General features: G+C 39.4%; 3 protein-coding genes across 5 annotated transcripts in view; 2 read left to right on the top strand and 1 right to left on the bottom strand.

The window, feature by feature from the left end:
* LOC128683661 (probable cytosolic Fe-S cluster assembly factor GL21135) overlaps nt 1-14,314 on the top strand; it is a 132,364-nt gene that overhangs the window by 24,983 nt on the left and 93,067 nt on the right. The window lies entirely within an intron of this gene.
* Nucleotides 3,354-5,758, top strand: BCL7-like. Its single transcript, XM_053769532.2, has 3 exons — nt 3,354-3,633; nt 3,747-3,931; nt 4,082-5,758. The coding sequence occupies exons 1-3, from the start codon at nt 3,545-3,547 to the stop codon at nt 4,207-4,209; spliced, it is 402 nt and encodes a 133-aa protein (XP_053625507.1). The 5' UTR covers nt 3,354-3,544; the 3' UTR covers nt 4,210-5,758.
* LOC128683651 (cilia- and flagella-associated protein 251-like) lies at nt 5,756-14,258 on the bottom strand. Of its 3 annotated transcripts, none has more exons than XM_053769492.2 (17): nt 13,972-14,258; nt 13,639-13,785; nt 13,085-13,343; nt 12,791-12,906; nt 12,057-12,346; nt 11,674-11,825; nt 11,249-11,395; nt 10,775-10,883; nt 10,395-10,588; nt 9,880-10,031; nt 9,312-9,653; nt 8,823-9,047; nt 8,304-8,395; nt 7,707-7,941; nt 7,197-7,416; nt 6,444-6,553; nt 5,756-5,896 (listed from the first exon to the last, which is right to left on the bottom strand). In XM_053769492.2, exons 1-17 carry the CDS (start codon nt 14,134-14,136, stop codon nt 5,756-5,758), a joined length of 3,096 nt encoding a protein of 1,031 aa, XP_053625467.1. In that variant the 5' UTR covers nt 14,137-14,258. The 3 variants fall into 3 exon arrangements, with proteins under 3 accessions (XP_053625467.1, XP_053625468.1, XP_053625469.1); XM_053769494.1 differs by having other exon boundaries at nt 5,758-5,896; nt 6,432-6,553; XM_053769493.2 differs by lacking the exon at nt 10,775-10,883 and having other exon boundaries at nt 10,395-10,571.

Here is a 14,314-nt window from a genome sequence, read left to right as displayed (position 1 = left end):
CACTAAAAGAGTGCTGTGACTCAGGCGTTGACAATGATCTTGTAAAACTTTTAAGATTGCGAGCATTTCTTTTTTATTGCAATGAAGGTTTTGTTCGAAATGTGTCCAAAACCCCGATAGCGCTAGGTTGTCTAATCGAGCTCCCCATGCCAAATCCGATGCATCCGTGGTAAGGTAGTGTGAGGGTGGAGACACATGAATGAGCGATGGGCGCCTGCAGTTCAGCAACCACCACCTCAGATTCTCTCTGGCGTCCAGAGGGATCTTGTGTTGATACTTGGGATTTCTTTTCACTAAAATATTGAGAAGATTTAATAGAGCGCGATAATTCAGGCGACCCAGTGGTACAGTGAAGCTGGCAAAATTCAGGAGGCCCACTAGACTTTGCAAGTCCGCGAGATTTGTGCTGCCTCTTTCTAGCATCGATGTCAGTTTGGACGTCAATGAAGGGAGCTTTTCCTCGGGTAGTTGTTTCTGATTGATCCATGGGTCCCAATTGATGCCCAAGTATGTTAGTGATTTTGACGGCACTAGGATCGACTTGTTGTAATTTATAATCCATCCTAATGTCTCTAAAGTTTGTATTGCCAATCGAACGTGATGTTGAAGTGTGGTCCTGTCTTGATGAGCGAGCAAAAAATCGTCCAAGAACACCACTATCCGGACATCCTGCTGCCTGAGTACTTGGGCAATCCAGTTGGTTAAACTGGCGAAAGTTTTGGGTGCCGTACTCAGGCCAAAGGGTAAACAAGTCATCTCCAATAACTGGCCTTGATACATTAGCCGAAGGAACCTCCTGTGGCTGCGGGCGACAGGAAGATGGAAGTAGGCCTGTGATAGATCTACTTTGCAGAGCCAATCTCTCGGTTGCAAAAAGTCTGGAATTCGGGACATGTTGAGCAGCCGGAATTTTTCTGTCATTATAAATGCATTTAGTGCCTTTAAATTGAATATCGGGCGAGATGTCCCGTCGCTCTTGGGAACAAGAAAAATTGAGGATAGAAAGCTCGGTCCTGGCACTGCTTTTGCTAGGACTTTTTGGTCTATCATTTGGTCTATTATTGCAGACATTTCGTTTGATGGTGGCACACTTGGATGGTTCCTCAAAGCATCTATGTGAACCAAAGGTGGCTTGCGACAAAAGGGTATGCGATACCCTTTTAGAATCTTTAATACATAATTTGGAGCATTTAATTGTTCCCATTCGCGAATGAATTCTTTCAGACGGCCCGCTCGAAACTGCTTCGAGTCAGAATTTTTTTCGCTTATTATCATTGTTATTTTCTGACTGCGATGCTGACCTTTTTTGACCAGATTTGTTTTGACTTTGACCTCTTGTATTGGTACGAGAGGAATGGTTTCGAAAGGAATTTCGATTGTTCGGTGCTGTCGAACGATGATTATATCCTTGCGAAGGATAATGGGTATTGCAACCACCTTGCGGAGTTGGGTTATGGCAATGTGTGGCATGCGAGTAGTGCATGTTACTGCATGACCCATTGAAACAACCTTGCGTAGGTTTTTTGCGCGCAGCCCCCTGCGAGGAGGTGCTAGGTTTAGGCTCAGCCTGCGAGGTAGAGCTATTATTCTTTTTAACTGGCCAAAAACACTTACGGACTCCACCGGCCTTTTCAATCGCATTTGAGAATTTCTCAGGATTGAACAAATATGTAGCTGTCGGTGGTATCTTTTTTAAATGTGTTTTAACTAATGGGTCCTTAACTTGCTTTGTAACACAATCTCTACGCATCTGAAAAATTTCAGCTCTGTGGCCACAAATGATCTGCAATAAATCTGTAGATGTTTTAAGAAACTCTCCTGTGGAAAAAAGCTCATTAATTTTCCCGTGTAGGGAATCATAAGAAAGGTTATCAGAGTCCTTAGCCCAGCATAACAACTCCTGCAAGACTGTTTGCAATGAATCCCTCTGCTTGACAGCACACATTGTCAGGGCAGCGAATGCTCGGTCAGCATGTATCAAATGACGGGGGGCGTCATATTGTTTTACTTCCTCATTTAATTCAATATCTGTATAACCAGGAGTATGGTTATATAATTTTTGAGTTTCTAAATATCTTATTGCATTCCATTCAGAATTATCTAAATGTTGAAAATGATTAAGCAAGTTCAAATGCTCAGAAGAGGTTTTCGGCATGATTGGCTCCTTAAGTTTAGTTTCAATATTAAACGAAAATGGTTTTTCATTATCTTTAACATTATCGGGAGGCAATTCTGTAAAATCATTATACAAATTTTGGCTAACGCCAGACAGAATAGAAATAGCATCATTATCGGAATAATTATTAAGTGGCAAACTCACGGTTTGTTCATCTCTTCTCATTAATTGCTTGCGAAGGTTTCGTATTTCTTTTGAGAGTTTATGCACTTTACGATGAGATTTCCTTCTGCGCCCTCCTCTTTTTTTGAGGCGCTTACGGTCACATTCCGATGAACTCGTTGATGAAGAGGATGAGCTGCTACTAGATGAAGATGAACTGCTTCTATTACGAGAACGCTGCTTCTCTTTATTTACACCAGATGGTCCTGCCACTGGTTCTATTATTTCTTCATTAACATTCATGCTATAAATGTCGAAAACTTAATAAAAACAAAATATTTTTGAGGGTAGGAAAAGTATAAATTATTTAAATATAAATTTAAATCATTAGATAATCGAACGAAAATTCGTTAAAAGTTTATTCATTTACATAAGTAAACAATTATTGACAGGTAATCTATTTTTAGCTTTTAACTAAATTGAATATTATGACCGATACTACAGCCAATTCATATTTTATTGTCTCCTGTCATTAAATTGTCATCATCAAATTATAAAATTCATCAATGGTGAACGAAAATAGTAGAAAAATTGTAACTCACGTTCGTGTTGTAACCTTACACAATATTCACTACGGTTTCTCGACGTGAAAAGGTTTTTGAAGCACGTCTGCACACGGCGGGAAACAAGACGCCAATGACTATTGAAATGGGGAACTGTCCAACAACGGACAATCCCCACTGCCAGGTGGTGGGGGTGGAAATAGGGGGCAATATGGGGTAGAAAGAAATAGAAATATAAGGCGGGAAGGGAAATGCCTATCTCAAATTAAATAAGCTTCGAATAACGGTCAAGTCAAATTAATGATAATTATTTACTTAGCTAGTATTCGTATCTGTATAATAAATTATTCTCTATAATTTCAAAGAGATTTCGTAGAAATATTATTATCCCTTTGACCGTCATTAAAGCAAGCTACAGTTCCGTAGCAAACAGGATTTTTGGTTCCTGCTTCTATATCGATTGAGTTGTGTTTTCAATTTCAATCTGTCAGGTAATTCAGTGACAGCATAAAGTCAATTCTGTATTCTGTCATGGCGTTCGGTTCATGATAGATAGCGGTGCGTGTTGGATGTGTGAAAAAGTTTATTTGAAAACGAATATCATCACAAAATTGGTGTTTTGTTCGCTATTTCTGAGTATATGTACCCGTAAAGGAATATTACTATTATTGGTGAATAGGTTACTGTAAGAGTAAGTAGAAAAATGTCACGTTCCGTGCGGGCCGAAACGAGAAATCGTGTAAAAGATGACATCAAGAGAGTCATGCAAGCTGTGGAAAAAGTTCGCCATTGGTAAGAAAATATTATGCATCATAGTATTTTTTTTGTTTTATAAAAGAAATATAAGTGAATACTCTAGGCTATTTGTGTTAGTACTTTGTTTTAATTTTAATTTAACTTTGCAGGGAGAAAAAGTGGGTGACCATTGGAGAAACTACTATGAAAATTTATAAATGGGTCCCTATATCCACTAACGAGCAGAAAAAGAAGCATGCATTAAAAAGGGAGAATAAGGAAAATACTCTGACGCCCAAAAAGATGCACGATTCATCCAACTCAAATTTCGGCATGGCAGAGGATTCCAACACATGTAAGTTTTGGCAATTTACCATCGACATATGATAATCTTCATTTACCTTATCGTCAGCCCCATTGTGTGAGAGTGTAAACTTGTGATTTGTCATTGGTTTCATATCTATAATTCATTAAATTCTCTTGTGAAAACTTTAACAATTTGCAGGTTTCTCAACAGTGAGTGACTCTCAGGGTCCGACAGAGTTCTCCTCAACACACATGAATTTCTCTGAAGACTCCAATTCGCAGAGCAGTGGCACCACAACTCCAGCCAAGAGATTAAAAACAGACTGAGTAAGGCTCCGCAAGAGGGACATCTAAGCCCCGATGTCTATCAGTGCGGACCCTAACTTTGTGCGAGCTAAAAATGTCATAAAACTTAGACAGTGATGTGCTGTGAATAAATTTAGGCCTGTGTTTACAAAGCACTCTTATTGCACTTAACATGTGCTCAGGAAAATTATTTACTGTTACTAAAACTTGCCCCAGGAATCAAAAAATGTTATTTGACCAGCCTTCAGTCATAGTATGTTTTAATATTCATGATACACGCCAATCAAAATTATAGTGTTAAAAAAAAATCTTAAATGGTCAATGCTCAATTCATTAATAATTCAATATTTTGTTGGAAAGTAGAGTAGTTGCTGCAGAATAAGTAAGCTAGGGAGTGGTGGGAATTTCTTAGGCTAAGTATTGGCCTCAATATTTGAAATATTTAATGTAAATATGTTTTCTTAGTAGATAGATGTTCAGAAGGTATGAAAAATATTTCTGATTGTTTTTTATTTTTTTCTGCAGGCATTTAAAAATAGAATAAACGAAGAAATAAGTTCAATTGTAAATAGAATGAGTATTGTGACTTGAATGAAAATATTGATAACTTGACAATTTAACAATATTGCTGTATTGTGTATGTGTTGGTAATTAGTTGTAACATAGGATACATGCATTAGATGGTAGGTACATTGTGTGTATGAATTGTAATTCATATATATAAAGTGAATGAAAAAATGAAAAGAAATGCTTTTTTAAGTACTTCCATTTCTTTTGTCATTAGGCTATAAATGCAATGGAATGAGCTTTTTATATGCATTGAAAAATTATAAGCACATGTGGCGATTTGATAATTTAATTCTTATTTACGCAGAATATGTTTCTTTTTTTGCATATTATAGGCTATTTCACTATTTCCTTAATGCATTATAATAAGATTGTACATTGCTTTTTATACTTTTAAAAGTAGTAAGTACTTACATAAGTGACAAAACCAATAATATATTTTAATTTTGCTTGTAAGGCATTGTCTATAGTCTTGTTACTTGTACACGCGGAAAAACGCAAGGACACAACCCTTTCGAACCCCTTCAATCTTGCAGGACTAGATGATGGCTAAAATTGTAAATAATCTTAGTTCTATGAATTTTGAAGCATGAAAAAATATTTTTCAAGTGTTTATCCTGCTTGACATTCATACACATTTGTGAATTTGTGTTAGCACTCGACACACGTTGAGTTGTTTACAATTGAAATGGAAAAAAATATGTATTTTTGTATGAATGTCATGTTTGTTATGTTTTTGTCAGTTATCGGGTCCTGTCAGAAAGCTAGTGTTTATCATGTAACTCTATATATGCCACCAGAATTTGAACCGTGTGTGGTAATATGATTTATGCAATTTATATTCATGTTGACATGAGAATAAAAACTCATGATCTTTTTCCGCCTGGACAAGAAACATCTTTAGTTATTGAGAATAAAAAACGAAAATGGATTTGATTTGTAAATTGTAATATTAATTGTAATAGACGATATAATGCAAACTAATAAATGTGAGACAAATTCAGTAGAATCTTTCTTCTGAAGTGGATGAGCCCGTGTGAGAGTAGCTGATTCCGGACTCCAGAGCTGACAGTTGGTCGGACAGGTCGTCGACATCTTGCAGACCCATTATTTGGGTCAACAGGTAGCTGAATGTAATTTCCTGAAATAGGACAATGCTGCGATGTTATCAAGCCAGCAGGGCAGCACTAGCATAAGGTCTGAACAGCGTATTTAGACATGACAATAGTAAGTTTTCCAATGCATGGCAAATGCTGTTTGATGACACGGGTAGTTTGTTTTCTGCATGTGCTGGTATCGTCATCTTTTTTGTCTGAAAGTTTAACATTCAGGACATTGGACTTTACGTAAATCGTCGTTTTACACAAGACGTAATAGATAGCTAGAGTTTCACAGCTGACCCGGTATATCGGTCGTTCCCCTTCGTCACCTCCAGCTTGTCTCTGCCGCCGGTGACGAGCGGGAATTTTCGTAAAAAAAAAAGTCACTCGTCACCGGTCGAATGGAATTATGCTAGAAATATTTTTTTTATTATTGAGTTCAAAAACAGTAATATATAAGTTCCTAGTTGATTTTTACATGCCAGCGAGCATTATCGGCCAAATGTACTGAATATTTTTCCATTTTCATTCCATTGAGGGGCGAAGCTGCGGGTGACGAGCGGGTACGACCGGTACCTATGTTATCACCTGCGGCAAGAATGAGAAATCTTCTTCGCTCATAGCTGCTCTGTCGTCGAAGTTCTGCCCGCTCAGTATCGACAGCAGGTACCAGGATAGTTCCTGTGTGAACTTCTCACCTGCAAGCATTTATCCATCGTATCCACTAGATAATATTGATGCGCAACAAACTTAGCATTTTCTCACTCAGCAAGACTTGCACATAATCTTATCGACAAAGTTTATATTAAAACTACCTTTTGCCCGCGGCTTCGCCCGCGCGAATTTCATAGTAAAATCTCGGTTATTCCTTAAGAAAAATGAAGGTAAACATACTCGTTTACCAATTTTCAGCTTTATATTTCGAAATTTGTATTAAGTTACATACATTCTTTCACCTCCTTTTGAAGGGGTTGAGGGTTAATTTTCAGAAAAACTTGAACCACATGTTCTTTAATTTGTTGTAAACAACTAAAATACAAATTTTCAAGTCACTAAAGTTCAGCGGTGTAGAACTTTCATATAAAAGTTTTTCACCCCTTTCACCCGCTTCGGAGTGGGATTTCCAAAAATCCTCTCTTAGTGTTCACCTATACTCCCCAGGCGTATAGGTAGGTATAGGTATAGGCGCCCAGTAGTTTCGGCTGTACGTTGTCTGTCAGTCAGTCAGTAACGGAAGAGTTTTATATGTATATATTGATTGATGATTAACAGCGCATCTCTCTTATGAGCATTTTTCAGTTGCTTCCTATTCATTTGCATTTCTGCATCTAGATTACTTACCAGTATTGCTGAGCATGTTAACAAAATCTTTCCGTCTCATGACGTAATTTTCCTTGCGGTAGGCGGCGAACGCGCGGAATGCGCCCATGACCTGATGGTAGCCGACGTCGAACGCCGGCCGGTGATTGAGGTACAGCTTCACGAACTCCTCGAAGTCGATCTCTGTGCTCATTTTACGCTGGTAAATCTTGAACTTCGCCTCGACTAACAGATTTTCTACCTGTAATGTACCTAATGACGTTCTACAATAAAGTCCACAGAATTTATAATACTTACTACTATTATGGAACATAATATATATCATAAATTCTGTAATCGAAGGTAATCAAATCATATGGAAATCAAACCTTTTTCCATTCTGAGCGAATTCCCAGTAAGTCTCCAGTCTTTCAAATCAGTGGCCCGCCTACCTCAGTCTTTATTTTATATGTTTGTTTGTTTGTGCAGTTTTTGATCATTCAAATAATTCCTTTTTGTGTTGTGAGTTTACTTATTCTTGGCAGTCATCACCTCATATTCCGACGGAAAGAACCCCAATGCCCGCATCAGATCAGGCAGAGAGTCGATTGGGATGTAATCCTTGACGCGTCTCATGGCCGGGGAGAAGGTGCCCTGACACACGATCTGGATGTAGTAGAACATGTCCCGGATCTCCTGGAACAGCCAACCTGGACGCCCGTTCTCGACCAGGCAATAGTAGGGGTCCAGGTCGATCCCGCCGAGCTTTGTAGTCGATTCTACTGACCTGTGGATGTGGTGTGGTGGACCTAAATAAAAGTTGGAAAACGTGGCCCTGGCCGGCCTCCAGCAACTTGGACACGAACTATTACCACGAGTGCTGACCCCTAATAAATTAGGATAAAGCAAGAAGAATATCTAAATGCACAAGTCGATTTGATCACCAGTAGAACTTACGTTCCCAGAGTTTTAATACTTTCTCAATATTTTTTTTCAGTTTAATAAAAAATGTCTGGATCAAGATTATATGGAAAGGTATATAGAAGCAAAATCAGTTACGCTTGGAAGAAGTGTTCCCTCTTGCCCCTCGGATGAGTAAGTTTTTCTCATACATATTTTTAATTAATTACCTATACAAGAATAACATACCTGTAATTCGCAGCCCATTGGCACATTGTGCTGTCTCGAGCTCCTATAGTAAATAATGTGCCACTATCTTCACGGAAACACATTTGTGTCACCTAGAAATAAGTTGAAACGTATTCATTCTAAACTAGAAAAAAACTCAAAATCATTTCTAGTTACGCAAGCAAAACCAAGCCTGGAATCAAAGCAGTTCTCCTTCCATTACAATATTTTGCATAAAATATAACTACTCAAATTTCTTTGTCGACATTTGGTCAGATTCGAATAGCGGCGCATCGAAGCAATATTTTGTATCATTCTCACTAGTGCTATTGAACATGAACGTAGCAATTTTAGGAGCTGTTATTTATCACGACGTGTTACGACTATTAACCATTTCAAAATTTGTGTCCATAAAACAATTTTCGTCACGTCTCACTAAGTCTATTTCTAAATCAACTACTTTTATAAAAAATTTTGACATGTCCCGTTTAAAAGCTTTAACGACAATATCTCTAAACGTGAGATTACCACAATCCTTACCGCTATTGGATGCCCGAGCAGCCCCACATGTTTCCACGGGTTGCCATCCAGCGGCATCTTCTGCAGGCCTATGACATTTCGCGTACAAAAGAGCAGGTACTGCAGCTTCTCGTTGTTCTCCTCCCGCCAGACTAGCTGGATCCTGCGCACGGGGTGGTCGTACCGCGGCCCCAGCACCGTCGCCATCGTCATCGTCGTGTTCGCGTTCACTAGCTTGTATTTGAACTGGAAGGTTATTACATTGTTAGTCAAAGGCCAGCTTGTGTCGACTCAGGCCGATGATGTTGATTGGATAAAGGACCGAAGCATCAGTGGAAAACTGCATTACGAGATGATTTATCATTTGTGTCAACTGGAATAGGTCAATACTAGGCAAGTTTCCATTGTTATTGCCAAGAAAGTAATTGTAAGAGTTTTATTTCACATAATGACCACGGTACATAAAAGAAATACTGCTAAGACACCTCACAGACACAGATACAGATTCACCTCATCATTCGCGACAAGCATCAATTGCAAATCCGTGCGTTCCTCCTCTTCGTTCAAGTTCTCAGGATTGGGCCATGGAATGGCGCCTAGCGGTACAGCCGTCTGGTCCATCCTGTCCAGGCTGTATATGTCCAGAAACTCCTCACTGCTGTTCGCTATATCGTATTCCACCATTATCCTGTCAGCCCCCAGGGATATCAGCTTGTATTCGTCGCCGACATTCTTATATGGCAAGAAGTTTAAAGCCGTGATATTCTTGTAGTGAGCTCGGTGCTTCCCAATAAAATTCCAAACAAATTCTGTGCAGTCGTATTTGTAAACGCAAATTGTTTTGCCTTCATCCTGTAAAATGGACGTTACGTTTTATATGTACTTTTGATAATATAGGAACCTTATTTTTATCTTCAAAATTTGTTAATCTGCAAGGTTTCATTGATGACTACCTTCGAGTCATAAAATAAACATCACACTACTCCTACGGTTAAATAAAAAAAAAAGCAGCAAAATTCTTGATAAAATCCAACACTAAGCTACAAATGTAAGTTGGCAAACTCTTCGTTCGGCTCACAGCAAGGGCCAAGGTCAGCGAATCGCAGCTGTAGGTGATTTGCTGAATGGCATATTTCGTGTCCCGGAACGGAGTTTTTGTGAGTATGGTGATTGTGGTGGGGTCCAGGAAGATCAGCTCGCCAGAGTTCAAGCCACATGCCAGATGGAGCCCTGTAAAATTTTTATTGTTTTAACACTTATTGTTGATTTAGTTTTTTTCGTTGGGGCTCGTTTGTGTATACTATTTGATAAAGATACAGATTATTTTTACCATATAAAAAAGGATGCGTCGAAAAACCAAGAGCGTGTATTGTGCTGCGCCATATTGTGTTGCTGGCCTTCCATCACTTACTTTAAATTTTATATCTTATCAAGTCGACACAGCAACCAAGAATATAGCTTTTTTTTACTGAAAACTTTTTGACCGGTAAGTGGCCACAACAATCGCCTCATTAGCCTTATATGGTGCATTTAGGCCTTCAAATGGTGCAGAACGAGTGTGTATTGTGTATGTATATTTCCAAGATTTCGCACCTGAAGGTGAATACTTGAGGCAGGTGACGCTGAGCTCTGGCACCGTGATGTCGTAGTTCCCGTTGATGGAGTCGTCCTTCGGCGGGATGACTATCTTGTAGAACTCCCTCAGATTCAGCCGCGCGAATAGCTTGTGTTGGACGAAGTTGACGAGCTCCACGTTGCCGTCCGAATAGCCTATCGACACGAAGGGCCTTGGAAATGCCACAAATTAAGTTATACATACATAAATATTTTACCTATAAATGATCTACGAGCTACGAGCAGTTATAATTTAAAGAATCGAGATTAAAATCTAAACGGCAAGCGAAACAACTTGCATTGGTGGTCTGTTGTGGGAGGTATTTTTGTCCCATGTGATATTAGGTAAAGTTACGCACTTTTCTGGATGGACTGAGAGAGCCAAGGCGTGTGCTGGTTTATTGTCCAATACTGTGTATAGTTTCTCAACAAGAAAGTCTGCGAAACTGACTCCTTCATTTTTAGTACCTGAAATTGAAACCTCCTCTCAATTCTGCTGACGTGGATAACTAGGACCTTCTCAAAGTTCTCAATAGGTTTTAGTAGCACATTGTAGATATGTGATCTTCAAACTGTATGTAATTTTTCTGATGATGATCAATATATACATATACTATTGGCAATAACTGAAAATCAGTGTTTCAGTGCTAACCTGCAGAAAGCCCATTGAGTTCTGGCCTTTGTGCCTTGATGCAGCACACTACTTTGTCTAATAATGAGTGTATTAGTGTCTGTGGCAATACAAATAAACGTTTTCTATATCCATGTCTAAAACCAAGAGAAAATTCCCGACGAAGACGTTGACAAATAGAGGATGAAGTGTAGATTCTCACAGACTATAAAATCCCGGATCACAACAGGCTTCCCCGCAATAGAGGCGTCCCCAGGCAGCTTCCGTTTGAGCAACTTCTGTTTCACCACCCCGGTCTCTGGGTCTGTATGCATCACCACCTTCTCCCAGCATGGACAGGGTTTGCCACCTGATAATACAACCGAGAAAACGATTGATATTCTTTTCCTAGATATAGCAATGTTAGCCTCGAAACAAAAACAGAAGAGCGGAGCATTTACAATGATAGAGAACTGCAATGCAAGAAGTTTAAGGCCTTTTACTACTCGTATTACATGTGTACTAATTCTTGCTTTCATACTACTCGTATACTAAATTAAAAGCTTTTGAAAATTGTGTGTAAAACATAAAAATAAATGAATGTATACTTATATGATATAGCGAAATAGAGGATAAAACTGAACGGACATTTTGGGTCGAATATTTTGTAGCTCCTGGGCGAGACGTTGAAACTTAGACTCTTGACGCAGTCGGGCTGGAAGCCGTGCACCCAGTACACCAGCTTCATCTGCTGGTCGTAGAAATGGATCTCCCCGGCGCTGTTGCCCGTTGCTACCAGCCTAAAATAGTTTATTATAATATTTAACCGGCAAAGAATCGACAGACGATGCCGGAATAATAAAAACTATTTCTCAGAAATTTGTCCGCATTCATAAAAACTATATTTCTTAAAACGATCGTTACCAAATACATTGACTGCTTTCAATTACGTGAATAAAATGTTAGATTATGCCTTTTGTTCGATGTATTTGAGCCCTTAAATTCGAAAAGCTAACACAAAACGTATTTACCCATCAATGCTCTTAATGACATTGATCCTGAAGTTCTCCAATTTAAACATCTTCACAAACTTCAGATCCTTGAAACTGGCTGGCTGGGATTGCTCTTGGAACTCTATGCTGTACCCGTAGATGAGGATGTAACCTCTACTGGTGGCCACTAGTATCTGCGAGGTATCCTTGATGAACACGAAGCATGTGAGCTTACCAGCTTCCGAGGTGATGGTTCTGTCCACCTTTCGTATTTTTAGCTCGTAATTATCTGTCTCTTTAAGAAGACCCCGTTCGACGATGAATACTTTCTATAACAAGATTTTGTTGTCAGTCAGCTGACAATATGGGTTGGGGATAAATTACGCACTATGGTACTTGATATACTAGTCAATGGCATTACGGGTAGTTTGGTTGCTGTTAAGACTTGTTGAAAGCCGATATTAGCCCCTTCGCATTGCATTGGGCTGGATGATGAGTCAGCGCTGTGACGTCTTTATCCACAAAGGGACAGTAGACAGGGCAGAATTTGCGAAATTCGAGATCACGTTGAACTAGAGGTATTGTGTTGAAATTGAAAGCTGGAGATTCAGTGTTATTGGGAATTTCTATATTTCACCACAGTTATTCTTTTTGTGACATTTGTTGTTTATGTGTGGGATATCACAGATTTAGGTACTACCTAAATCTGTGACACACATAACCTACCTTTAACCTACTTATAAATATTGTTTACTACTACAGTAAATACTTACACCAGAAACCCCAATCCAAATGTCGGACTTCGTCAACAAGAGGAACTGTTCGCTTAGGTATGGGTTGAAATCCATAGAAATCACCGAATCTTTTGGTATATCTATCTCCAGTTTCGCTAAAATCATAAAACATCATCAAAAAAGTAACATATGTAGGCTTCTTTTTCAGTGGAAAGAGTAAAGGCCAGATGGGAAAAAGGAAAATCTTAAAGGGAGACAAATATCAATTGTATCGCGCAAGGTATACTAATAGTGCCACAAAAGCAATAGAATTAAATTTTGAAGATAACTTACCATGAGGCTCATCCAGTCCGAACGACCATATCCACCAGAATATACACGCCTTTTCCTTATACGCCAGCGTGAGGAGGTACTTAGCATCAGCACTCAAGGCGACCTTGCTCAATTTCGTTTCGCGGTGGGGATTGAAGATGGTCTTCTGGGGGAAGTAGTCGGTGCTGTCCCAGACGATGATGACGTTCTCGGGGCCGCTGTCCGCCGTCACCAGCCAGCGGCCGCTGCCGTCCACCGCGAGGCACGTTATCATGTGTCTCTGAAACATTGAGATCGCATGTCAAAATTTATTTCTTTTACGATTAAAAAAACACAGTTGAACAAGCGCATGCGCATACAAGGGTATGCGTTCCATATGCGACCACCTTCCAACATGATCGTCTGATCTCCTCTAATCGGAATCAGTAGGGAAATTTTACACGCTTCAGCAGACTTTCTCAATACACTCCATACGATACAAACAAGCAAAAGTTACACGTCTTGGTCGAAATTTTCGATCACAAGACGTAACTTTTGCTTGCGCCGACACGAAACAATACAACGACTTGTATTACATGTCCCTGCAGGATCCGCATCTGGTGGCTGGTCCAGTTGTACAGCACCCCGCAGTTGTTCGCAGCGTAGAAAAGGATCGTGCTGCCCTTGTTGTTCAGGTTGATCACTTCCACCTTCGTGTTGTAGCCGTGGATCCAGCGGATATTCTAAAGAATTTGATATGATATATCATTACTATCTTATTGCTATTGCTAGATTTCACCCACATACATTTGTTATTGACTAGCTTTTGTTTCATTCCACTGCATGTTATGGTGGGTCACCACCAGGGTAGTTAGAAGCCATAATAGTATTTCAACTGCAATAGCTACAAACAACTAACTACTACTTACAAAAGGCGAAGGTTTGTAGTGATACTCAGGAGCCTGTGAGTTCTTCCTGATCTGAGACAGAGAGAGGCTGAGCATCCGCTGCAGGTCCAGGTTGCTGGTCTTACTGCCCTCGTGCATGTTCGGCAGAGATTGCGACTCCGTGCCGGCACCCGTTTTACCTTGCATTTCTGATTTTGAGTGCCAAAAATTTACAAAAGTATGGACACTGTATTTATAAATCAGCAATAAATAGAATATTTTATAAAATTATCAACAGACTCAAATGTTATTTACAAGTAGGTACAATATTTACATTTAATAAGTCATTGTGACAATCAGTCATTTTGGAGCTAAAACCGAAAGG

The sequence above is a fragment of the Plodia interpunctella genome, chromosome 3 (assembly GCF_027563975.2).
Source record: "Plodia interpunctella isolate USDA-ARS_2022_Savannah chromosome 3, ilPloInte3.2, whole genome shotgun sequence".
NCBI classification, from domain to species: domain Eukaryota; kingdom Metazoa; phylum Arthropoda; class Insecta; order Lepidoptera; family Pyralidae; genus Plodia; species Plodia interpunctella.
The sequence above is the reverse complement of the archived record's forward strand: the minus strand, read 5'-3'. Positions and strand labels throughout refer to the sequence as shown.

Coding starts and splice junctions, on each gene's coding strand:
- BCL7-like (XM_053769532.2), top strand. CDS start 3,545: ATGTCACGTTCCGTGCGGGCCGAAACGAGAAATCGTGTAAAAGATGAC. Junction 3,634..3,746: donor GTGGAAAAAGTTCGCCATTG/GTAAGAAAATAT, acceptor TTAACTTTGCAG/GGAGAAAAAGTGGGTGACCA. Junction 3,932..4,081: donor GGCAGAGGATTCCAACACAT/GTAAGTTTTGGC, acceptor AACAATTTGCAG/GTTTCTCAACAGTGAGTGAC.
- LOC128683651 (XM_053769492.2), bottom strand. CDS start 14,136: ATGCAAGGTAAAACGGGTGCCGGCACGGAGTCGCAATCTCTGCCGAAC. Junction 12,907..13,084: donor CGGACTGGATGAGCCTCATG/GTAAGTTATCTT, acceptor TTATGATTTTAG/CGAAACTGGAGATAGATATA. Junction 7,417..7,706: donor TCTTTCCGTCGGAATATGAG/GTGATGACTGCC, acceptor GGTACATTACAG/GTAGAAAATCTGTTAGTCGA.